The sequence below is a fragment of the Notamacropus eugenii genome, chromosome 3 (genome assembly GCF_028372415.1).
Source record: "Notamacropus eugenii isolate mMacEug1 chromosome 3, mMacEug1.pri_v2, whole genome shotgun sequence".
Classification (NCBI taxonomy): Eukaryota; Metazoa; Chordata; class Mammalia; order Diprotodontia; family Macropodidae; genus Notamacropus; species Notamacropus eugenii.
Genome location: NC_092874.1, coordinates 212,848,638 through 212,875,875, shown reverse-complemented (window position 1 = coordinate 212,875,875; position 27,238 = coordinate 212,848,638). Strand labels below are relative to the sequence as shown.

Sequence of the window (27,238 nt, the reverse complement as noted above, 5' to 3'; positions counted from 1 at the left end):
CCTCTCCCTATTCTCCCCTCTATTCCTTACACGCATTTTTTATGTAAGATGATTTTCCCCATTCTTTCTTTCCACTCCCTCTTTCCCCAGTGCATCCCTCTTTCTTGCTCCTTCATTTTCCTCTTTTATTTCTTGGACCAAACATAATTGATCACTCCTGTGCCCTTTTCCTATGAAGATTCCTTCTACCTATTGTAAGAATGATAAAAGTTTGAGAAATTAAATGTATCATCTTCCATAGAGAAATGTCAACAGTATAGTTTTATTAAGTCCCTTATGATTTTTCGTTCATCTGATGTTTTTTCATCTTGTTTGAATGTCAGATTTTCTATTTTTAATTTAATTTAAATTTAAAATTTTTCTATTTTCTCTTGTCTTTTCAAAAGAAATGCTTGAATACTTGCTATTTCATTAAATATCAATTTATCCCCCAATAGGATTATACTCAGTTTTGCTTAGTAGGTTATTCTTGGTTATAATCTTTTTTGCCTTTTCTAAATATTATATTCCTAAGCTTTCTGCTTCTTTGATGTAGAAGCTGCTAAATCTCATGTGATCTTGACTGTGGCTCCGTATAATTTGAATTTTTTTTTTTCTGGCTGCTTGTAATATTTCCTCCTTGGACTAGTAACTCTGGAATTTGGCTATAATATTCCTGCTAGATTTCATTTTGTGATCTTTTTCAGGAAATGATCAGTGAATTATTTCCATTTGTATTGGGCAGTTTTCCTAGATAATTTCTTGAGAGACAATTTCTCAGCTCTTCCTTGATCGTGGCTATCAGATAGTCCAATAATTCTTAAATTATCTCTCTTGATCTGTTTTTGCAGGTCAGGGTTTTTTGGTAATGAAGTATTTCACATTTTCTTCTATTTTTTTTGTCCTTTGGGCTGTTTTATTTTATTTTATTTTTTTCTTGCTATCTTATAGAGTCATTATCTTCCATTTGTCCAAATATAATTTTTAAGGAATTATTTCTCCAGTTAGTTTTTGTATCTTTTTTCCATTTGACTGATTCTGCTTTTTAAGGAGGTTTTATTTCCCATGGTATCTTGTACCTCTTTTGCCATTTGGCCAATTCTTTTTTTAAAGATGTTAGTTTCTTCAGTAGTTTTGTGCCTCTTTTACTAGGCTGTTAATTCTCTTTTATTGCATCACTCTCATTTTTTAAAATCATTTTTTCCTCTACCACTTTTATCTTTTTTCCTTAACTCTTCCAGGAATTCTTGTTGAGTTTGTGTCAATTTGCATTTTATGTTTTCCTTATAACTGTTTTCATATTTTCTTCTGAGTTTGGATGTTGTTCTTCCCTAACAGTATGGTAGGTTTTTATGGTCAAGTTCTTTTTTGCTGTTTGCTTATTTTTTCAGCTTATTTTTTAACTTTGAACTTTATATTAAAATTGGGCTCTGTTCATATGGAGTTGGTTGGAGATGAATGAAATTTTTCCCAGAGACAGAGTTTTTGGGTATTTAATAATCAATTCATTAATGATTTCTAGCAAATTATTAACAGACTGAGATCAATTGTTTCTCTTTACCACAAAAAGACCCTCCCTGGAGAATATGGAATGCTTAAAAGCCTTTGAGAAAATGTGTATCCCTGAGGGTGAAAATCAACTTTCATTGGTTAACAGTTAATGAGTTTGTGGGCATGTTAATGAGGAGCCAGGAAAAAAAAAATTCTTCAGTTCCTCCTGCAGAATGTGACCTAATCAGACCACTTCCATCAATCTGGACAAAAAACTCCATTGCTACCCAGATCACTCTGACTGGTTTTCCCCTTCATAAACTATGTCAGTCTAAATTCTAATGGAAGATTGTAAGGGCATGTACTTATTTCCTAAGAGCAAGATCTCAGACTGGATTCTCTATAAAGTTTTTCTAGTTGGGGTGTGGTCCTACCCAAGATTAAAAGGCATGTCCCCCAAGGATTTAAGCAATCTCATCTATCAGCAATGTCCTTCTGAGACTGGTTGAATAACCTATAGGGGCTGGTTTCTGAATGAAGAAATAGGAAGACAAAAATCTTAATCTTAGTTTCATAATTGGTTATTAATATAAAAGAAAAATAATCATCTTTCTCAGGCACTGTCCCAAGCTTAAGGTTTGTGTGTGTGTGTGTGTGTGTGTGTGTGTGTGTGTGTGTGTGTGTGTGTGTGCGCTACTGTTTTCCAGAGCTAGTTCTGAGGGTCTGCAAGTTTTCAACTCTTCCCAGGTGGTATTATCCTGGGTAAGGTGTGGTCACTGCTCTCTTGGTCTGTACTGGTCTTTACTCAGGAAGTGCCCCTCCCCCCATAGCCACAAATGCTAGTGTTTGACCCTGGAACTGTAACCAGGGCCCCTGTTCCCTTGTGACAGGATGACCAGCACTCTTCTCTGCCTTGGAACTGTGACTCAGAACTGTATATGAACAGTAGAATTCCCAAATAGTGCTGGGTCTTGTACTCAGTGCTAGTAAAGGGTCCTGTGCATTCTCTTTCCACTTCTCTGATCCCTTTGCCACTTCTGAGCCACTGATATCACTGTTACAGCTATCTTTGGGGCCCACTACTGGAGTTACAGCTGCTGTTTGTGCTCTGGGCCAGCCCCTGCCCCATGTCACACAGCTCTCCTGCTGACTTCCTAAGTTGTCTTGGGCTGGAAAAATATCTCACCTTGACCTTCTGTTGGCTCTGACACTCTAAAGTTTATTTGATGTATTATTTTTAAAGTTTTCTGGAGATGAGTGTTGGAAGAGTTCATTTGGATTGTTGCTTGTACTTCACTATATTGATCCAACCCTCTAACATGAGTTTTTCAAATGTTGTATAATGATGTTTGGGGCAATACATAAAAGTCTCCTGGGAAAAAAATAATCAAGAGTTCCAGTTCCCAGTACTACTGACAACATCAACTCCATCAAAGAGATGATAAATCTAATGTCACCTGTATGTATTCCAAATCTGGATTATCTGAACTAAAGAGATCATATGCCTCTTTCAATCAATATATCCTAGGGCTGAAGTTTATAGTAGAACTCATCTCATACCACTACCCATCTGGTATTCTTAGACTTGCTAGCCAAAACTTCCCTTCCTTAGGAGCCCCATCAGGAAAATAAGATCAAATTTTATGAACTGTGTTTAAGGTTTTAGGAAAGAAAGAAAGGAAGGAAGGAAGGAAGGAAGGAAGGAAGGAAGGAAGGAAGGAAGGAAGGGAGGGAGGGAGGGAGGGAGGGAGGGAAGGAGTGAGGGGGGGAGGGAGGGAGGGATGGAGGGAGAGAGGGAGGGAGGGAGAGAGAGAGAGAGAGAAAAAGAGAGAGAGAGAGAGAGAGAGAGAAAGGAAGGAAGGAAGGAAGGAAGGAAGGAAGGAAGGAAGGAAGGAAGGAAGGAAGGAAGGAAGGAAGGAAGGAAGGAAGACATCTAGCCAGTAAATCCCAATTTAACTGGGCAGCTTCTGGCAACCAAAATTTATCTTCCTTTGGAGAAGAGAAGGAAAGGTTGAGAAAGAGGGGGGAGGACAAGCTGAGTTACCTAGCTACCTGGGTCTCCATTCAGGCAGCTCAGTCTGCTCATAGGTTTTCATTTTTGAAGAGGACCATGACATCAGGAAAATGATTATATGACTTGCAGTTGACTTTGTTTTGAGTGAGGGAGGGCTGCGCAAGTTCACCAGTTTCACTTTCTCCTCCAGAGTCATTTGGACTGAGTGACCTAATACTCATCAGGATGACTGGAGATTGCCCAGGATGCAATGGGAGACTCTGATCCTTTTAGGCTAAGGTCTTTTCAGATACTCACTTATAGTGAGGTAATGCCATTCAGTGAATAGGCCTCTTTAAGAAGTAGTCAAGGGATGGCCCCATTAATTAGAAAAAGAAAAAACAATCAAGCTGGGAGGGTAAGGTCCTCAGGATTGCTGTTCCAAAGAGAAACAATTACCACTGAGATTCACTCTAAGCCAGGAGAGTTCAAAAAACAACCATTAAGTGGAGCTTAAGAAGTGGAATGCTTGCTAAGGTACCTCACTGAAAAATTAAAAAGATAAAATTTAGGGCTTTCAAATGCTCATACCTGTATAATTCTTTAAGGTTTCCATGAAATTCTTTTCCTAAATTCTCTCATATTGATTTCAGAGTTTATCCCTAGGAATTTTCAGGTTCAGTTAGATAAATGGTGTGTAATAACAGTAATTCTGGAAAAGTGCATGACTACTTAGAAATGTCTTAACAAAATTCAGTCATCTGAATTTTATTCAAATTTAGGGGAAGTTATTTTACTGTAGGTAATTAACATAAGAATAAAGGAATAATACCTCTCTCTGTGTTTATTTCTTTGTTTTTAAGCTGGACCTGTGATTTACAGAATGCTGACTTATCCTCCAACTCGCCGAGCTTTAATTGTGGGTTGTGGCCTACAAATGTTCCAACAATTATCGGGCATTAACACTATCATGTATGTATTCATTTCAAGCTTTATAATGGAATCATTGTTGATTTTGGTGTTTTTCAACGTTAAAAATTATTTAAAGGAGTTTTTCTAAGTAAATTTCATAGACTACTATGACATTACCATTATATGCTAACTACGTTGTTTTATTCATTTAACTTTGTATTCTTGGCAGTAACTTTGTTTATTACAGAGTAAAAATTGCAGCCCAAAACTTATAGAGGGAATGGGTACACATAGAACTAGTCTACTTCTTGTGTAGTATCTGTGATCTAAAAGAGAGACAGAGACAGAGAGTCAGAGAGTGTAATCCCACCACATAAACCTTATGACAACACATTCTTAGCAGTTTCAATTTGTGATGTACAGAGAATAATAGGACCACAAAACCTGGGCTCTAATTCTCACTCTGCCACTTTTACTAACTTTATAGCTTTAACTGGTCAACTTTTCTGTGTCATTTTTAAATTCAATTTTATTTCATTTTCAGTTCCAAATTCTTTCCCTCTCATCTCCCCTTCCCTACCCATTGAGAAAGAAAGATTCATTCTGAATCCAATGCGTCTCTGTCTAAAGGTGGATAGCATTTTTCATCAAGAGTTCTCTAGAATTGTGGTTGATCATTATGTTACTTATAGTTCCTAAGTGTTTCAAAGTTGCTTGTCTTTACAGGATTGCTGTATAAATATTCTCCTAGTTCTACTCACTTCATTTGCTTCAGTTCATACAAGTCTTCCCAGGTTTCTCTGAAATTAATCCCTTCATCAGTTCTATTAGCATAATAATATTCCATCACATTCATAAAGCATAACTTGTTCAGCCATTTCCCCAATTGACAGGTACCATCTCAATTTCCAGTTCTTTATCACTGCAAAAATAGTTGTTATAAATAGTTTTGTACTTAAGGAGTCCCTTTCCTCTTTCTTTGATCTCTCTGGGGTATAGTTCTAATAATGGTATCATTGGATGAAAAGGCTATACACAGTTAATTAGCTTTTGGGGCATGGTTCTAAATTGCTTCCTAGAATGGCCAGATCCACCCAAAGTGCATTAATGTGCCTGTTTTTTTATAGCCTTTCCCAGAATTTCTCATTTTCCTTTTTGTCAACTTAGCTAATCTAATGGGCGTGAGTTTGCACCTTGTTCATATGCTAGTGATAACTTGGATTTCTTCCTTTGAAAACTGCCTATTTTCTTAGATCATTTATCAATTGCGGAATGTCCCTTATTCTTTTAAATTTGATCCAGAGAAACTGGATGTAAATCCCCCCTCACACACATACAATTTCCAGCTTTTGTTTTAATTTTATCTATATTGGTTTTGTTTGTGCAAACAAATTTATTTTTACACCTTATTTTAAATCAAAATTTTATTTTATTGAAATTGTTAATTTGATCTCCAATGTGCACTTCTATAAACTTTCTCTTTTCATAGATTTTACAAGTAATCTATCATGCTTCTCTAAGTCATGTTTCCATTTGTTGCTTTACTTGGTATATATATGGTGAAATTCTGGTTTACAATTAATTTCTGCAAGAGTGCATTCTAGTTTTCCCAACAGTTTTTCTCTAATGGAGAGCTCTTTCCCCAATAGTTGCAATCTTTGAATTTATCAAACATGAGACTACTGTGCTCATTTCTTTCTTTTTATGTTAATTTGTTTATTTTAAACTTAAATAAGAAAAAGAAACAAACTTAAATACTAAAACTAAAATAATATAAAATAAGAAAAGAAAAAAACCATTGCCATGTGCAAAGCAGAACATGAGAGAGGATTCAAAATACAACAGCGATAGACTTCCATTTCAAGAAAGTCTGTATAATAAGTTCTATGCATTGTGTTGAAGGCTATCCATCTTTGCTTCCTTGTAACTTATCTTTTGTTCTCTGCTGTGCATTTTTTGCTTTGTTCTTTTTTGCTTCTTCCTCATCCCCAAACACCAAAAAGGCTACAAATGAGTGCAAATATATTTATATAGAGATATATACATACACATATATGCATAAATATATGTATATATACATACATATATAGACATACACACACAGATACCTGTCTATATGTAAACACACATGCACCTGTACATGCATGCACTTACACATACATATACTTAGATATTGATAATCATAGTGATACTTAGACATATATATATATAAATATGCATCTACATGAGACTGTACTATACTTACTTATCTTATGTTTCTCTGAGGGTGGGTAACCTTCATAAGACTTAGTCTCCATATTTTTCCAAGTCCACCAACTTATTATTTCTATTGCCACAGAAAAATTCCTATCTTAAACTGCCTAGTTGTTTTAAATAGTCCAAAACAACATTGTTAAAAAATGGCTGACACATTGTAGTTTTCTTGTTTTTCTCATTTGATTAAATCTATTTTAGTTTTAACTTTGTCCAAGATCATGATTACCACCACTGCTCCTTTTTCCCTACCAAATTCTACTCCTGATCTTTGTTTTATATTTGTGTGTATCTCTTATTTTATATCCTTCCTGAGTCCTCTAATTTACTTCTACCCAGAACATTTTCCTCCTATTACTTAGCCTACACCTTTCCAATGATCCCTTCCTTATCCCTCCATTCCCATGAATCCCCATCTCTCCCCTCTGCCTACCTCAAGACAGCATGCATTGTGATTACTCCTTCCCTCAATCTGCTCTCCCTTCTGTCATATCCCCGCTTCTCTTATCCCTTTCCACTCTATTTTCTTGCAGGGCAAGATAGAGTTCCATGCCACATGGAAATCACTGCCAATTTAGAAAAATGTGTGTATTTATGTGTGTGAAATAAACCTACAGGCATAAAAAAAGAAGAAAATAATGGTACATCATCTACTCCCTCCCCCTACCAAAAAACCCACCAAAAACAGAAACACTGGGAAACAGAGAGAGAAAACACAAGAGTCATCAGACTACCTGAAGAAAATCTTGACCTATATAAAAAAAAAAAAAACAAGCCTACTTAAAAATATTTCTAGAAATAGTGAAAGAAAACTGTTGAGATCCAAGAACCAAAGGATAAAGTAAACATAGAAATAATATGCCAATAATTTTTTGAAAGAAACCACAAAATGAAAATTTTCTGAAATATCCCAGCTAAAACTCAGAACTTATAGCTTGAGAGGAAAAATACTGCAAGCTTCTAGAAAGTGAGTTCAGGTACCAAGAAGGCCAGAACCAGGATCACAAAAGACCTGGAAGCTGACACTTTGAAAGGAAAGAGAATTTGAAGAATGTTACAACAAGAATAGCTTATTGAGGAAAACTGACTATAATATTTCAGGGAAAGAACAGATTTTTAATGAAATAAAAGACTTCCAAGTATTTGTAATGAAATCATTAGAAGTTGACATTTTGAAGTAGATAAATAAGAGTGAGAAGAAGCATAAAAATATATATGTGGATACATATATATATATTTTTTTTCAACATTCACTTCCACAAGATTTTGAGTTCCAAATTTTCTCCCCATCTCTCCCCTCTGCCTACCTCAAGACAGCATGCATTGTGATTACTCCTTCCCTCAATCTGCTCTCCCTTCTGTCATATCCCTCCTTCTCTTATCCCTTTCCACTCTGTTTTCTTGCAGGGCAAGATAGAGTTCCATACCACATTGCCTGTATGTCTTATTTTCCAGTTGCATGTAAAAACCATTTTTAACATTCATTTTTCAAACTTTGAGTTTGAACTTCTCTCCCTTCTTCCCTCCTCACGCACCCCCATGGGGAAGGCAAGTGATTTGACATAGGTTATACATATGTAGTCATGCAAAAGCACTTCCATATCAGTGATGTTTTGAAAAACTAACTATATTTCCCTCCATCACATCCTGCCCCCCGCATTTATTCTATTTTCTCTTTTGACCCTGTCCCACCTCAAGAGTGTTTAATTCTAAATACCCCCTTCCATTTGCCCTCCTTTCTATCACCCACCCCAATCTCCTGCTTGTCTCTTTCCCCCCTGCTTTCCTGTAAGGTAAGATAGATTTTCATACCAAATTGAGTGTGCATGTTATTCCCCCCTTAAGAAAAATCCTGTGAGAGTAAGGTTCACTCATTCTGTCTCACCTGCCCTCTCTTCCCCTCTACTGAAAAAGCTTTTTCTTGCCTCCTTTATGTGAGATAATTTACCACATTCCATTTCTCCTTTTCTCCTTCTCTCAGCGTATTCCTCTCTCACCACTTAATATTATTTTTTAGATATCATTCCTTCATATTCAATTCTTCCTGTGTACTCTCTCTCTCTCTGTATATATATATATATATATATAATCCCTCCAACTACCCTAATCCTGAGAAAAGTCTCAAAAGTTACAAATATTATCTTTCCATGTTGGAATGTAAACAGTTCTACTTTAGCAAGTCCCCTATGATTTCTCTTTCCAGTCTACCTTTTTCATGTTTCTCTTGATTCTTGTGTCTAAAAGTCAAATTTTCTGTTCAGCTCTGGTCTTTTCATCAAGAATGCTTGAAAGTCCTCTATTTCATTGAATGACCATTTTTCTCCTGCAGTATTATACTCAGTTTTGCTGGATAGGTGATTCTTGATTTTAATTCTAGTTCCTTTGACTTCTGGAATATCATATTCCAAGACCTTTGCTCCATTAATGTAGAATCTGCTAGGTCTTGTGTTATCCTGATTATATTTACACAATACTTGAATTACTTCTTTCTGGTTGCTTACAAAATTTTTTCCTTGATCTGGGAACTCTGGAATTTGGATACAACATTCCTAAGAGTTTTTCTTTTCAGATTTCTTTCAGAAGGTGATCAGTGAATTCTTTCAATATTTATTTTACTCTCTGGTTCTAGAATATCAGGGCAGTTTTTCTTGATAATTTCATGAAAGGTGATGTCTAGGCTCTTTTTGATCATAGCTTTCAAGTAGTCCCATAATTTTTAAATTGTTTGTCCTAAATCGGTTTTCCAGGTAAATTGTTTTTCCAATGAGATATTTCACATTGTCTTGTATTTTTCCATTCTTTTGGATTTGTTTTGTAATTTTTTGGTTTCTCACAAAGTCATTAGCTTCCATCTACTCCATTCTAAATTTTAAAGAACTGTTTTCTTCAGTGACCTTTTGAACCTCCTTTTCCATTTGACTTATTCTGATTTTTAAAACATTCTTTTCCTCATTGCCTTTTTGGACCTCACCATTTGGATTAGTCTATTTTTAAAGGTCTTCTTTTCTTCAGCATTTTTTGGGGGGGGGTCTCCTTTAGCAAGCTGTTGGCTTGTTTTTCATCATTTTCTTGCCTTGCTCTCATTTCTCTTCCCAATTTTTCCTCCACCTCTCTTACTTGATTTTCACAATCCTTTTTGAGCTCTTCCATGGCCTGAGACCACTGCATATTTGTTTTGGAGGTTTTGGATGTAGAAGCCTTGACTTTGATGTCCTCCTCTGATGATATGCTTTCTTCTTCCTCATCTGAAAGAATAGAAGAAAATACCTTTCTGCCAAGAAAGTAGCCTTCTATAGTCATTTCCCCCCCTTTTTTGGACACTTTCCCAGTCAGTTACTTGACTTTTCAGTTCTTTTTCAAGTAGAGGGTATACTCTAGGGACCTGTAAGTTCTCAGTTCTTCCCAGGTGGCACAATCAAGAGAGAGGAGTTTACTCCTCTCCTGGCCTGTGCTCTGGTTTCCATCTCCAGATCCTCCACAAGCTCCACCATGCCAGCACTCCTCCTCACTCCAGAACCACAACTCAAAACTAAGACCCATATCTCCCGCTCAGTTCCCCCAAGTTATTTAGATGGAATGCTCCAAAAATGGGCACTGCTGCCACAGTGGCTGCTGCTGCCCTGGGGCCTGGGCTAAGGCCAGACTCTCCTCCCTTCTCACCTAGGTGAAAGTGCTTTATCACGGACCTTTGAATCAGTCTTTTGCATTTGTGGGTTGAGAAGTGTAGGAAACACAGCTGTTACCTGTGATTTCACACCCTGAAGCCTGCTGCAGTCCTGTTTCTGCTGGGCCATGATGCCAAGGATGGGCTGTGTGCTGCTATGAACTTGGTACAATAGAACTTTCCTGTCTTCCTTCCAGGTTGTCTTTGGCTGGAAATCTCTTTCAGTGTGTCATTTTGTGACTTCTGCTGCTCTAGAATTTGTTTCAAATTATTTTTTTTACTTGTATTTTTATGGACTTTGGGAGTAGAGTTAGAGCAGGTCAGTCCTTCTACTCTGCTATCTTGGCTCTGCCCTTCCATTCTAATTTTTAAGGAATTATTTTCTTCAGTGAGCTTTTGACCTCCTTTTCCATCCAGCCAATTCTGCTTTCTAAGGCATCCTTATCCTTATTGGTTTTTTGACTCTCTTGCCATTCAGATTAGTTTATTTTTTTAAGGTGTTTTTTTCACCATTTTTTGGGTCCCTTTTAGCAAGCAGTTGACTCCTTTTTTGTGATTTTCTTACATCACTCTTTTTTCTCTTCCCAATTTTTCCTCTACTTCTCTTACTTGATTTTCAAAATCCTTTTTGAGCTCTTCCATAGCTTACAACAAATTCACATTTTTCTTGGAGGCTTTTGGTGTGGGAGCCTTACATTTATCATCTTCCTTGCCCCCAAATAAGATTCTATAGTCTGTTCTTTTTCCTGTTTTTGCTCATTTCCCCAGCCAATTACTTGGCTTTTGAGCTCTTTGTCAAGGTAATTCTCTGCTTCCAGTAGGGGCTATTCTTTGCCACTCAATCCCCCCACAATCTGTGAGCCTAGACCTCCAGAAATAGCCAGATAGCCTCTGCTGCTGTAGCTGCTGCTGGCTGCTCCAACCCCTCTGCTACCCTGTGGCTGGGGATGGACCACTCTACTATCTCACAGAGGCCTGATATGCTTTTTTCCACTGACTTTCCAATTCATCCTTAGTGTTTTGGGGTGGAGAAGTCTGAGAACTCCACAGGTACCAGTGATTCAGGTCCTCCAAGGCCTGCTGAGCTCATGCTGGACTGCAATGTGCTCCCAGCCTAGTGCAATAGATACTTCCTGTTGACCTTCCAGCCTGTCTTAGACTGGAGACTTGCTTCACTCCATCATTCTGTGGGTTCTGCAGCTTTAGAACTTGTTTAGAGTCATTTTCAAAGGTATATGGCTGGGTTTGGGGGAAGAGCTCTAGAGTCCCTGCTTTTCCTCTGCCTTCTTGGCTCTATTCCCCCATAAAATGTATATTTAAGTAACTGGGAAGAAAAGTATGATGAAATGCTTACATTTGAATGGATGAAGAAACGTCCCCTAAGAATCTTAATATCTTCAAATATCATATAGGACTTAAATGATATGGGGAGCCTGAAATCAATTTTGTTGTATTTTGATTATCTTTTTCCTTTTTTATTATTGTCTCTTTTAGTTTACAAGATTCACTTTTGCAAGATTTTGCATTCCACATTTTCTCCTCATCTCTCCCCTCCCCCAACCCAAGATAGGATACATTCTGCTAACCCCTTACCCCATTCAGCACTACCTTCTATCACACTTCCCCTTGTCTTATCCCCTTCTCCTCTATTTTCTTATAGGGCAAGATAGATTGTTATGCCCCATTTCCAGTATATTTTCTTTCCCTGTTGCATGAAAAACAATTTTTAACATTTGCTCTTAAAACTTTGAGTTTCATATTCTTTCCATTCCTCCTACCCCACCCACCCTCACTGAAAAGGCAAGCAGTTTCATATAAGTGATACATATGTACTCATGCAAAGCACTTCCAGAAGAGTCATGTTGTGAAAAACTAACTATACTTTCCTCTATCCTATCGTACCCCCCATTTATTGTATTCTCTCCTTTGAACCTGTCCCTTCTCAAAAATGTTTACTTCTGATTACCTCCTTGACCCATTTGTCTTCCCTTCCACCATATACCCCTCTGTTATCATCTTCCCCTCTAATTTCCTGTAGGGTGAGATAGATTTCATACCCAACTGGGAATATACATTATTCCCTCTTTAAGCCAAATCCAGTGAGAGTAAGATTTACTCATTCCCTCTCCCCTGTCACCTCTTCCCCTCCATTGTACCAACTTTTTCTTGCCTCTTTCATGTGACATAATTTACCCCATTCTACCTTTCCCTTTCTACTTCTCCCAGTTTGTTCCACTCTCAACTCTTCATTTTATATTTTAGATATCATACCTTCATATGCCACTTGCCCTGTGACCTGTGTATGTGTGTGTGTATTCATACATATATCCATTAGCGCATATATATGTATGTATGTATATATCTATGTATGTATGATTTCTCTTTCTTGTTTGCCTTTTTATGCTTCTCTTGAGTCTTGTGTCTGAAAGTCAAATTTTCTATTCAGCTTGTGTTTTTTTTCTTTTTTTCTGTCTTTAATTAATTAATTTTTAGTTTTCAACATTCACTTTCATAAGATTTTGAGTTCCAAATTTTCTCCCTGGCTCTGTCCTCCCCCATCTCAAGATGGTGTGTATTCTGATTGCCCTTTCCCCCAATTTGCCCTTACTTCTTTCACCTCCTACCCCTTCTTTTATGCTCTTCCCCTCTATTTTCTGGTAGCGTAAGGTAGATTACCATATCCTATTGCCTGTATATCTTATTTCCCAGTTGCATGTAAAAATAATTTTTAACATATATATCTAAAACTGAGTTCCTGAGAGGATTCTGGGATGATGTTGGAGTAGGTCAGAAAATTCCAATCTCCTAAGGTTTCCTCCCACAAAATAGCACCTTAGGGCAAACTAAGTATGGGTGCAGAGAAATAAGAATAGGGGTACAACAGGGGTCTTCCTGGGAAAATTCAAGAAGATTGGAAGAAAAAACCCAGGCTGAGGTTTGGTCCATGTGAAAAGCAAACACCTCTAGGCTTTTGTCCATTTCAACAATAAGTTGCAAGCTGCTTAAACAACAAGCAGCAAGCCCTGTGTTTAGTTGGGTTGAGAGGCTACCTTGGCCTCAGCCACAGGAACTTTGACCTCAGGATAGTGAGGGGAGTTGGGCATTTGAACCCAGGGAAGATTGAGGGAACCTCTACTGATAAGGAACACCAGACCCAGCTGTGCTGTCAAGAGTAGCTGGGGCAAGAAGGAACCAGTACATGCCCAGGGAGGGCAGAAGACTCAGACTGTGGGGACTTACAGAAGGCTGGAGGTTTGACTCTAGTTCCAACTTAGAGGGGAGAACTGAAGATTTGGGGAAAGAGGCACCATTTCCCAAACCCCAGGGCTAGAGGTGATTACAGAAATTAAGCTATTAGTACAAAAAAATGCATTGGCAAAGGAGAAAGAATCCAATCACAGAAAGCTATTATGAGAATAGACTTCATCCTCAGAGGATACTGAAGTAGAGAAACCCTCAAAGGTCAAGTCAAATGATCATCTGCCCAAAAACAATTTATAGAAGATCTTTTAAAAAGACTTTAAAAAATGGATGACAGAGATAGAGGAAAAGTAAAACAATAATAAAAAAATTAGAAAAATCAAAGAAAAATTAGAAAGTCATGAAAGGAAAGTCAACAAGTTGGAAAAGGATATCCAGAATCTTAAGGAAGAAAATGATACTTTGGAAATTAGGAGTGGACAAAGTGAAGTAAGATCATGAAATAATTAAACAAAACATGAACAATGAAAAAATAGAAGAGAAAGTGAAACATATTATAAGAAAAACATTTGATAAACTCTCAGACTTTCAAGACTTCATTAAACAAAATCCTGAAGTTAATAGAAGATTTGATGTATGAGAACCAAGAGAAAGATAAGGTATGTACCATTTGGAATATAATATTCCAAACCCTTTGATCCCTTAATGTAGAAGCTGCTAAATCTTGTGTTATCCTGATTGTGCTTCCACAGTACTTGAATTATTTCTTTCTAGCTGCTTGCAGTATTTTCTCCTTGACTTGGGAACTCTGGAATTTGTCTACAACATGATCTGTATCTGGCTACTGTGAAGGACAAACAATGAAACATCACCCACTAATCTACTACTCCATAGCTCCCACCTTTTGACTTCACTTACAGCAAATATGTATTGTCCAGAAAAACAAATCAACCCACTGGCAATGTTTGTGTCTTCATCTCTCATTCTATATCCTTAGCCTCTACACGATGTTATGGTTAACTTGTCATTATTACTACAGACCTTCCTGGGGTTTATGAGGTGAGTTTGTATGTAGTATATCTGAATGACTTTGTCTCTTACTAATAGAACTACAAGAAAAAATTTGTTTCTATTCTTACCTTATAGGTATTATAGTGCAACCATTTTGCAGATGTCAGGAGTTGAAGATGATAGACTTGCAATATGGCTAGCCTCACTTACAGCTTTCACAAATTTCATCTTCACACTAGTAGGAGTCTGGCTTGTTGAGAAAGTAGGCCGAAGAAAACTGACACTTGGTAGCTTAGCAGGTAAGTTACTGATCTGGAAATTCAATTGTAAAGTTTCTAATAAACAGGAAGGTATATAAAAAAGGAATATTCTAAATCTAGTAAATACTTGACCATTGTTAGTCTCTTAACTAAACCAGAAAAATTGAATGTCCTCCCTCTCAAAGTATAGTCACTTAAAAATTATTATGATTTCCACTGGCGCAAGTGGAAATTGTGTCTAGAAATTAACATTGTAAAATCAGTTTTACTGTTAGGAAAGCGTTTTTTCCTTTTATTACTTTTATTTATGCTCAAAGGTACTGTTAAAAAGAGAAGTGTCTATCTTATGCATATTTCATAGTGGTTTGCAAGACTGTTTATAAAGTAATTTAATTTTAAAAGTATATTATGTTCTCATATTTGAAGAGTCTATGGCAGCAAATGTAGAATCATAATTTTCCAAATTCCTCAAGGAAGGAAATTTGAGAAACACTATTTTCTGTACTAAAGAATAATACAGATTTTAGACTTTTGCAAATCTAAGTTCTAGCATAATTTAAAACTAGATTATGTTTGCTTTCCATGATAAAAAAAAAAATTAGTTTTGAGTTTTTTTCGAGTTTATCTTCTGTTTATCCTTAAGTGATTTCTGCACGATATAATGCTCTTTATTTGCCACAATGTTAACTCATAATCCTTGTGCTTAGATAAAATCTCTTTCCTTTAAATTTTCTTCTAGGAGTTGAGCACTATTTAAATATGTAGCTAGTTTTCAACTTAAAAACAGATTTTGTTGCAAAAGTTTATTCTAAAGGAAAGGAGTTTGAAATTCAGAACTCATTTTCTCATAGCAACAACTTTATGAATGGAAACTAAATTCCTGGTGCAGCCCACAAAAATGTATTCAAATGTACGAAAAACATCATATTAAAGGTAATATGTTGACTACACCAAACTTTCAATTTTATTTCTTTTGGTAGTGCTTTCTTAGTTAGAATTTGGATCAATAGGAACACAACTTCAAGTACCTCAACAACAAGATCAAAACTTCCCTAAATTTTCCTTCCAGTTCGGCCTAGTAAGTGGGGATTCTGTCAGTTAAAAGGAGATTATGTATTAATAGTAGTATCTGGTGCTCTGGCTAGAGTCTAAGAATCAAACTCATGGATACAAAGAATTTGCTAAATGTCAACATTTCCATGTGATGACTATGATCCCTGGTGATCTGATAAAGTACAGGAATACTTCAGTTTAATTGATAAAATTACAGGCTTTGTAAAAAAAAAAAAAAAAAAAAAAAAAAGGGCTCTGGCCTTTCATACATGTGCCTTAGACCCTTGCTGAGAAGACAATTTTGAACTTTTCTGTCTGCAATAACCCTTTTAAAATTATAACGTCAAAAACAGAAACATTATAAGTCTTCAATAGCTGGGTTTTTTTAAAAATTTTTCTCTACTACCAGCACCAAAATCTGCTTTCCTAAAAATGTTACCAATGAGACCTGATAATCCCATGGAGATAAGGTAATTTTATTTAGAAAAAAATTAAGTTTGAAACAGGAAATATAGGGGATAAGCAATCAGAATGAAGTATTAGACTTGGAGTTAGGAAGAAATAATTCAGGGGTTCTTAACCTGGAGTTTATGAACTTTTTAACAAACATTTTGGTAACTATATTTCAAACAATCAGTATTAAGTGCCTATGATTTGCTCTTTGCCACAAAAAGTATACTCTCAAGGAGTTAACAATCCAAAATTAGTTTGGTTTAATTCTGTGTATTTTGTTTCGTGTATTTAAGAATATTGTTCTGATAAGGGATCCATAGGTTTTTCCAGACTTCTAAAGGGGTCCATGGCTTAAATAAGTTTAAGAATCTATTCATCATGAAATCCCTCTTCTCCTCTCTTCAATACTGGCTATTGCTCTGGTGCCTTCTGCCACTGTCTCTTCCTTCACTCCTGTCTCACATGATAAAGTAGCCTTACTCCTAAATAGCACTAACCCCTTTACTTGTTTAAGTGATCTCATTTCATCTTGTCTCTTCCAAAAGTTTTCCTCTCTCTCATTTTATTTTTTAAAAGAATATTTTTTTCTTTAATTATATGTAGAAACAATTTTTAATATTCAATTTTTGGTAATTTTTGAGTTCGAAATTGCTTCCCTTGCTTCCTCTCCTCCCATCCCCTTGAGAAAGCAAATATTTAACACATGTGCACTCATGTAAACATATTTCTTATTAGTCGTGTTGCAAAATAGGTCTTCCCCCCACTTTGAAAATTCTATTTGGAATACAGACTTAGTAGTGGGATTGCTGGGTCAAAGGGTATGCAGAGTTTTACAGCTCTTTGGGTATAGTTCCAAATTGCTCTCCAGAATGGTTGGATTAGTTCACAACTCCACCAACAATGTATTAGTGTCCCAGTTTTCTGATGTCTTCCAACATTTATCCCTTTTCTTTTCTGTGATATTAGCCAATCTGATAGGTGTGAGGTGGTAAGTCAGAATTGTCTTAATGTACATTTCTTTAATCAATAGTGATTAAATAGAGAATTTTTTCATTATGACTATAAATAAATAGCTTTGATTTCTTCTTCTGAAAACTGCCTGCTAAAATACTTTGACTATTTATCATTTAGTGAATGATTTTTATTCTTATAAAGTTGACTCAGTTATTTATATATTTGAGAAATGAGGCCTTCATTAGAGAAAGTTACTATAATCCTCCACCCCATTCCAGTTCCTGTTTTCCTTCTAATCTTGGCTACATTGGTTTTCGTTGTGTAAAACCTTTTAAATTTAAATATAATAGAATGTCCATTTTACATCTCACAATTATCTCTCTGTCTCTTGTTCGGTCATAACTTCTTCCCTTATCCATAGAGCTGAAAGGCAAACTATTCCATGCTCTATGAATTTGCTTATGATATTACTCTTTATTTGTATGTCATGTGCCCATTTTGACCTTATATTGTTATAAAGTGTGAGATGTTAGTCTGTCCCTTGTTTCTGTGAAACTCTTTTCCAATTTTCCCAGTAATTTTTGCCAAATATTGAATTCCCACCCAAAAGAATGCTTTATCAAATATTTATCAAACAATAGAATACTCTGGTCATTTAATAGTGTGTATTATGTACCTAATTTAGTCCCCTGATCAATCATCCTGTTTCTTAATCTGTACCAGATTGTTTTAATAATTACCACTTTGTGAAACAGTTTGAGCCTAGGTCACCTTCTTTCACATTTTTTTCATTGATTCCTTTGATATTCTTGAACTTTTGTTCTTTCAGATGGATTATAATTTTTCTAGCTCCATAAAATAATTTTTGGTAGTTTTCATTGGTAAGGCACTGAATAAGTAAATTAATTTTGGAATTTAAATTTAATTTTAAAGTTAATTTTAATAAAATTTAATTTTAAATTAAAATTTCATTGTAATTTTTATTATAACTGCTCAGCTTACCTATGAGCAATTAATATTTCTCCAATTATTTAGATTTCTCATTATCTGTCTGAAAAGTATTTTTAAACTGTGTTTATGTAGTCCCTGGGTTTGTCTTGGTATGTAGAAACCCAAATATTTAATATTGTCTGCAGCTATTTTAAATGGAATTTCTCTATCTCTTCCTACTGGTTTTTGTGGGTAATAAATAGAAAGGCTAATGATTTATGCAGTTTAATTAATATCCTGCAAGTTTGTTGAAATTGGTAATTACTTCAACCTTTTTTCAGTTGATTCTCTAGGGTTCTCTAAATATGCCATCATATTGTCTGCAAAAATAATGATAATTTTGTTTCTTTATTGCCTGTTCTAATACCTTTAATTGCTTTTTCTTCTTATTGCTATTGCTAGTATTGCTAGTACAATATTAAATAATAATGGTGATAATGGGCATTCTTGCTTCATCCCCAGTCTAACTGGGAAGGTTTCTGGCTTATCCCATTACAGATAATGCTTGCTAATGGTTTTGGATGGATACTACTTGTTATTTTAAGAAAAGTTCCATTTATTCCTATGCTTTCTAGAGTGTTTTTTAATAGAAATGAGTGTCATATTTTGTCAAAACCTGTTCTGTATCTATTAAGATAATCATACGTTTTTTTTTTTGCTTCTGTCATTGATTCAATTATTTTCAATCTCTCCCTCTTGTTCATTTCCCACTGCCTAGAAACATGCCCATGTCTCACTTAGTCTGAAAAAATCCCTCACTTTACCCTAACATCCCTGCTATTATCCTACATCTCTTCTGACCTTTGTAGCTAAACATCTCAAAAAGTCTACAAAAGGTGCCTCCACTTTCTCTTCTCTCATTCTCTTCATAACCCCTTACAATCTTTCTTCTTACCTTGTCATTCCAACCAAACTACTTTCTCCAAAGTTACTATCACTTAGTTCCTTAATCCATTGACTTTTTCTAAATCTTCATTCTCCATGACCTCTCTGTGGCTTTTGATACTCTCTCTCACCCCATCCCCTATATCCAAGCTATTGCCAAGGTCTATTGATTTCACATTTCCAGTATCTTCTTTCCTCTGACAAGGCCACCACTTAATTGAGAGCAGTCCCTTAGTCACCTCATGTCTTGATTACTTCAATAGCCTGCTGGTAGGTGTGCCTGCTTAAAGTTTCTCCCTGTTCTAATCTATCCTCTATTCAGCCACTAGAGTGATTTTCCAAAACATAGGTATGACCAAATCACCCTCTGTCCCCGACTCAAAAACCTCTAGTACATCCCTATTGCCTCCAAGTTCAAATACAAAATGTGCTGATTGGCATTCAAAGCTCTTCATAAACTACCCCATTCCTACCTTTAGAGTAAATAAAAATTTCAATGAGAATGAACATGGCATCAAGGTCAACTACAGCACTGATGGTAAATTCTTCAATCTGAAAAGTCTGCAAGCCAGGACCAAAGTGGAGAGAGTGTTCGTGCATGATTTTCTGTTTGCAGATGGTTGTGCACTCAATATAACCTCTTAAGCGGAAATACAACAAAATATGCATCAATTCTCTGCTGCTTGTGCTAATTTTGGCCTAACTATTAACACCAAGAAAACAGAGGTGCTCCATCAGTCACCACTACACCATCTATATGTGGAACCATCGGTTACAGCAAATGCAGTTTTGAATGCTGTGGATACATTCACTTACCTAGGTAGTGTACTTTCCAGAGATGTACACATTGATAAGGAGGTTGATGCATGCATTGCCAGAGCTAGCTCAGTGTTTGCAAAGTTCTGAAGGAAAGCATGGGAGAGAAGAGGTATTAGACTGGCTACTAAACTAAAAGGTCTACAGAGTCATTTTGTTGATCTCATTGCTGTATGTCTATGAAACCTGGACAGTCTACCAGTACCATACCAGGACACTGATTTGCTTCCATTTGAATTGTCTTAGGAAGATTCTGAAGATCACCTGGCAGGATAAGGTACCAAACACTGAGGTTGTTGCTCAAACTAAACTGCCAAGCATTCAGGCTCTGCTTCAGAGAGCGTAACTCAGATGGACTTGCCATGTTGTTTGAATGCAAAATGTACACTTGTCAGAAAGACTTCTTTATGAAGACAGGTGGTCAGAAGAACTGATACAAGGACACTATCAAGGTTTTTCTCAAGAACTTTGTAATTCATTCTGTGACATGGGAGACACTGACACAGGGCTGCTCAGCATGACATGCCCATATCAAAGAAGGTGCTGTGTTCTGTGAGCAAAGCAGAATTGAAACAGCTCAAAGGAAACACAGGATGTGTAAATTTAGAGTATCCACCCCAAATGTTCACATAGTATATTTGTACCCAACCTGTGGTAGAGAATTCTGAGCTTGTATTGGTCTGATCAGTCATAGTCGCACCCATTGAAATTTGATTTTATCATAATGATGTCATTTTGGTCCAGTTCTAGAATAAAGTACAGCAACCAACCAGCAACCTTTCTAGTCTTCTTACACATTATTCTCTGACATATACTCTTTGATCCAGTGACACTGGCTTCCTGACAGTTCCATGAATAAGACCTTCCATCTCTCAGTATTGAGTATTGGCTCAGGCTGTCCCCACGCCTGGAATACTCTCCCTCCTCCAACCCTACGGCTTACCTACTAGGCTGCTTTAAGTACTAATTAAAATCCTACTTTCTACAGGAAGGCTATGGCAACACCTCTTAATTCTAACACCTTCCCTCTGTTAATCTTTTCCTATTTATATACTACACACACACACACACACACACACACACACACACACACACACACACACATGTATATACACAGTTGAGTGTATGTGTGTTTGTGGGGCGGGGGGAGAGAAAGACAGAGAGACAGAGAGTACTTGTTTTGTATCTATTTGTTTACATGTTATCTCCCCAATTAGATTGCAAGCTCTTTGAGGTCAGAGACCATTCTTTTCCTCTTTTTTTATGTTCCTTGCTCTTAACACAAGATATGAACACCTCTGGAAATAAATTAATGTTTATTTATTGACTGATAACAAGGGTATTGGTGAGGAAGTTGTGGAGGAGATGACTGAAAAGAAGGGAGTAAGGAGCTTGCCCAAAATAACACTTTTGCAAAGGCAAAATCATTAATCATGCCCTAAGGTGGAAGTTCCTTCAGTACCTGGTTTCTGGTGTGTGTAGGAAGACACTTGGTGTGGAGGTTTAGCTGAAAGTAGAGAGGAGAGAGTAGAATGTTTATTATGGATGAGCATGATTATGAGGAGCTTTGCAAACATTAAGTTTAGAAAGAAATAATTGTAAGGAAAGTATATTAGTTCTCCCAAATATTCTCCTTCAGAAACACTGGTATTTTTAGTGTCACCTTATATCTATAACAGGCTTAGTCTGCTTATTGTTTGCAGATGCAACAAAGCTGGAAGATATCAGAAATGTGGATGGTAGCATCATGATCCAAAATATCTCATTACTTAATTGAGGAGAAAGATAGTAGGTAAAAGACAGAAAAAAATGTTCCCTTAGCACAATAAATAAGCATTTATTAAGTGACTGCTATGTGCCCAGCATTGTGCTAAGGGTTGGGGATACAAAAAGAGGAAAAAGAAAGTTCTTGCCTTCAAGAAACTTACAATCAAATGGAAGAAACAATCTCATTATTACATATAATAGCACTCATATATTGCTAAATATAATAACACATGTATGTGTGTATACACACATATATATATATATATATCACACAAAGCAAGCTATGCACAAGATAAATGTGAAATAATTAATATCAAAGTATTCATAGGAGTATCTTAAAGTTAAAGCAATGAACTAGAACCACATTAAATGTCCATTAATTGAGGAACAGCTAAACAGATTGTTGAGTCTAAATGTAATAGAGTATTACTTTATATAAGATAACATAAATATGAAGGAAACAGGGAAGTATTGAAAGACATATATGAAGTGAAGAAACATGACCCAGAAAATTATGTCAATATAAATATACAGTGAAGGTGGTGGAGAAAAGTCAGGGACTCTCCTGAGTTCCCAAACCCCTCCAAACAATTTTAAATAATCCCTAAAACAAACTCTGAAGCAACAGAACCCACAAAAGCATGGGCTGAAACCATTTTATAGCCTATGGCAACTTAGTTCAGTAGGAAATGTCTGTTTCACCAGGGTGACAGTGGAGCTCAGTCCAGCACAGGCTGCACCCCAGAAAACCAGCAGCAGGCCTTGTGGGAGGCTGAATCAGTGGCAGTAGTGGTGGTTCCCAGGCATCTCAGCCAACAGACAGTAAGGGGATCAGATAACTGGTTAGAAGGAGACTATAGGGGTCCTTCTGCTAGCACCAGGGACAGGACTCTGTTGCAGTACCCATGCTTGGATTTGGGTCACAATCTCAGGTCTGAATCCCAGAGTAAGGAGAAGCACTAGCACATCAAAGTTTATGGGTGCAGGGGAACAGAGACCCTGGTCACAATTCCAGGGAAGAAAATAGTGCTTGTGATTCCTCATAGACTAGAGTACAGACTAGGAGAGTAGTAAACATACCTTTTTCTAGATCATATAATCTTGGAAGAACCAAAAATTTGTAAGTCCCCAAATTCTGAAAATAGCTGCAGAAAAACCTGAAGCCTGTGCCCTCTAGCAAAGCTTTACTTTAGCATAAATTTAAAAGTCAAGAAATAGGTTGGAAAATGATTAAACAGTAAAAAAGATCCTGACTATGAAAAGTTACTATGGTGACAGGGAACATCAAAACCCAAACTCAGGAGAAGATAACCAAGTCAAAATTGCTACATCCAAACCCTCCAAGAAAACTCTGAATTGGCCCCAGGCCATGGAAGAAGTCAAAATAGATTTTAAAAATCAAGTAACAAAGGTACAGAGAAAATTTGGAAAAATATGGGAATAGTGCAAGAAAACTAGGGGAAAAAAGTTAACAACTTGGTAAAGAAAGCACAAAAAATACTAAAGAAAACCACACCTTAAAAAACAGAATAGACCAACTGGTAAAAGAGGCACAAAAATTTACTGAAGAAAAACTCCTTAAAAAGCAGAACTAGCTCTTTAACAACATGGCAGGCATAGAGACAGTTCAGGTGACTGCGACCTCAGAGAGGCACCTGAATGGTGAGTTGGAGCCCGAGGACAATGATAAGGGGAGGCCATGATGACTGAGGAATTGGCCTAGAAGAACTGCAAGAAGAAGAATGGCAAGGCTGGGGTTGCAGGACAAGAGGAAATAGAGGGAGAAATTGGGACTTCAATGAATGAGAGAGCCAAGCAACCGGAAAAACTGGCCCTGGAGGAAAAAGAAAAAGAGAACAATGATGAGAATAGAGATTATGATGGAGATGAAGCAGCATGAAAGAAAAATAAAAAGAAGAAAGGACTGAAGGTACAGACAGACCCACCCTCAGTTCCCATTTGTGACTTGTATCCTAGTGGTGTATTTCCAAAGGACCAAGGATGTGAATACCCCTCAATACAAGACAAGTGAACGGTAACTTGGAGAACCACAAGTGAAGAAAAGAAAGCATTAGAACAGGACAGTGAAGAGATCTGTAATGATTTTTGGGAAGCTGTGGAGGCACACAGACAGGTGAGGAATTAAGTGATAAGCTAGATCAAGCCTGGGATGACCATGATAGAAATCCGTGAAAAACTGGAAGAGTACTCCCATAAACTAATAAAATAGAATTGTCTAAATAGTGATTTTGCCTTCCCTATGGGCTGCTCCCTCAATAACAGCAGCCCGCTACACTCCCCATGCTGGAGACCCCACAGTCTTGCAATACAATGACATCTGCAAGATAGATTTTGGAACACACACCAGTAATAGGATTGTTGATTGTACCTTTACTGCCACTTTCAACTCTCAATATGACGTTGTGGAAGGAGGTGAAAGTTGCTACTAACATGGCAATAAAGTGTGCTGGAAATGATTTTTGTCTTTGTTATGTTGGTGAGGCCATCCAAGAAGTAATGGAATCTTATGAGGGTGACACTGATGAAAAACATATCAAGTGAAACCCATTTGAAATCTTAATAGACACTCAATTGGACCATATAGAACACATGCTCAGGAAATGGTTCCTGTTATGAAAGGAAGAGGAGCAACAAGAATGGAGGAACATGAAGTATATGCCATAAAAATCTTTGGTAGTATAGAAAAAGGTGTGGCTCATGAGTATATGGAATGTTCACATTATATGAAAAATTTTGATGTTGAACATGTGCCAGTAAGACTTCCAAGAGCAAAACATTTATTAAATGACATTGGTAAAAAATTTTGTGCTCTGGCCTTCTGCCACAGGTGACTAGATCTCCTAGGAGAAAGTAAATCCATAATGCATCCCTAACCTACCTTATGTAACATCAAAGACTCTGATAGAGCACAGTTTGAACCCACCATCCTCTTATGCGTACCATGTAAAGAAGTTGTTGGAAGAGGAGAAGACTATCAAATATGGCCTGAGGCCACCTCAGCAGCCTTGTCTGTTTTTAATAGTGGACCTCTGTAATACTTTCCATTGTATGAATTCAGTCAAAGCAAGTCTTCTATTGTAATTAACCAAGGAAAAAGCTTTCAGGGCTTTAGAGAGATTTCACAAATGTTAAACTGTTCAATATTTTCTGTTCAGGAAAACATGCTATGAAGTTCAATTTTTAGTTAGGAATGAATTAAATATTTTTGTTTTGAACAGTTATTATTATAAAGGATGCTTTTCAGGTATTTATATTACCATATTCCTTGAATTCTTTGAATTACCACCCAATTCTATTACACTTAAGTCCTCTGGTATCCAGCCTTTTAAAGTTTCTGAATTCCATTTTGTAAAAAATGAAGACAAATTTTCAGATCTAAGAGTTAAAAAAAGCAGAACTAGCCAAATGGAAAAAGAGGTACAAAAAAGCTCACAAAAAACAATTCTTAAAAATTAGAATTGGGCAAGTGGTAGCTAATGACTTTATGAAACATCAAGTAACATAAAACAATCTAAAAATAGTAGAAAATGTGAACTAGCTCATTGAAAGTACAACTGACCTGGAAAATAAATCCAGGAGAGGTAATTTAAAAATTATTGGACTACCAGAAAGCTATGATCAAAGCGGAAAATTTGACATTCAAACAGGACTCAAGAGAAGCAGAAGAAGGCAAATGGGAAAGAGAAATCATAAGGGATTCAATTAGATTTCTTACATAGGAAAATGATCCATGTAACTCTAAAACCTTTTGCATTATTAGAGCAGTTAGAAGAAGTCTACATATACAGAGGGATAGGTGTGAGATGAATATGTTGGGATAATTATCTAAAAAAATAAATTAAGGACTGAAAAAGAGGAATGCACTGAGAGAAGCAGAAAGAAAGAGGTAGAAAATTATCTGACATAAAAGAGGCACAAAAGAGGTTTTATCGTGGAGCAGCAAATGGGGGCTGTGGGGCTAAGCATGTGAAATTGTTCCCATTAGAACTGGCTCAAAAACATTTAGTTAGATGTAGAAATCTGTCTTGTCATCCAGGAAATTAGGAGGGAAAGGGCAAAGAGAAGGTAGGGGAGCAATAGAAGGGAGAGTGGATTAGAAATGGTAAAAATCTGAAGCAAAGCACTTTTGAGAATGGACATGGTCAAAGAAGAAAGAGAAGGGAGTATAATAAATGGGAAAAATAAGGTGGAGGCAAATGCATAGTAATCATAACTGTGGAAAAAAACTTTATAGAAAGTTTCTCTGATTAAGACCTAATTTCTCAAATATATTAGGAACTGAGTCAAATTCATGGAAATAAGAGTGACTCCTCAATTGATAAATGGTCAAAGAATATGAACAGGCAGTTTTGAGACAAAATCACAAAAACTGTCTAGTCATAAAAAAATAGTCTGAATCATTATTGATTAGAGAAATTCAAATTAAAACAACTGAGCTGCCACCCCACACCTATCAGATTGGTTAATATGACCAGAAAAAGGAAATGACAAATGTTGGAGGGGATGTGGGAAAATTTAGGCACTAATGCATTGTTGGTAAATGGTATACTGGTTCAACTATTCTTTAGAGCAATTTGGAACAATAGCTAAAGGCTATAAAACCTTTGATAAAGCAAAAGCACTACTAGGACTATATCCTAAAGACATTACAAAATATCCAGAAAGGAAAAGGATCTATACTTATAAACTCCAGAGTTAAGAATTAATGGAGCCTGAATGGAGATTGAAGCCTACTTTTGTGTTACTTTGTCTTTCTTGTATTTTTTTGTCTTTGTTTTCTTTTACAACATGGCTAATGTGGAAATATGTTTTGCATGAATGCATAGCTATAACATATATCAAATTGCTTGCCTCCTCAAGGTGGGAGGGGAAAGAATGTGAAGGATGGAAAGAATTTGGAACTCACATTTTTAAAAAAAGTGAATATCAAAAATTATGTTATATATGATTGGGCAGTAGCATTAAATTTTTTTTGAGGGGTTAATAATCACTTTAATCAAGCACATGTATTGTTCATTTAGATTATGAGGAAAAGTCAGCACCCTAAACTTCAGAGAAAATACAGAGAAATCAGAAGTAAACAGAGCTTCCAAATTTCCTGACATAAGCATATATCACAAATCAAAAGACTGATCCAGCTGTCTGACCACACTTGCCAGAGAGGGAAGCACCAACATCTGGGTTTTCAAAGCCAGGTGACTCCTTAGCAGCTTCCCAGAGTCTTGTTTGGCACACAAAGCTTCTTCCAAAAAACTAAGCCCCTAGTTGCATTAAATTTAAAGGAAAAACAAGCATAACAACCCCTCAGTCAAAAAAAAAAAAAAGGAAAAAAGAAAAACCTGAATGTTATGTAACTATAATGACCAACCTTTTTTTTTCCTTCCCTTTGAAATTAGATAGTTTTTTTCCAATTATGTATAAAGAAAGTTTTCAATATTCACTTTTATAAGATTTTGAGTTCTAAACTTTTTTCTCCATCCTTCTCTTCCCAAGACAGCAAGCAATCTGATATAGGTTAAACATGTACAGTTGTCT

At 36.4% G+C, this 27,238-nt stretch overlaps 1 protein-coding gene and 1 pseudogene across 2 annotated transcripts in view; both read left to right on the top strand.

Annotated features, from left to right (window-relative positions):
* Positions 1 to 27,238, top strand: part of SLC2A13 (solute carrier family 2 member 13) — a 227,900-nt gene that overhangs the window by 69,897 nt on the left and 130,765 nt on the right. For both annotated transcript variants that reach the window (XM_072654311.1, XM_072654312.1), the window contains exons 4-5: positions 4,327 to 4,435; positions 14,640 to 14,803. In XM_072654311.1, the coding sequence (XP_072510412.1) occupies positions 4,327 to 4,435; positions 14,640 to 14,803 (273 nt within the window). The remainder of the gene's footprint in view (positions 1 to 4,326; positions 4,436 to 14,639; positions 14,804 to 27,238) is intronic.
* LOC140533920 (methionine aminopeptidase 2 pseudogene) lies at positions 23,174 to 24,836 on the top strand (annotated as a pseudogene).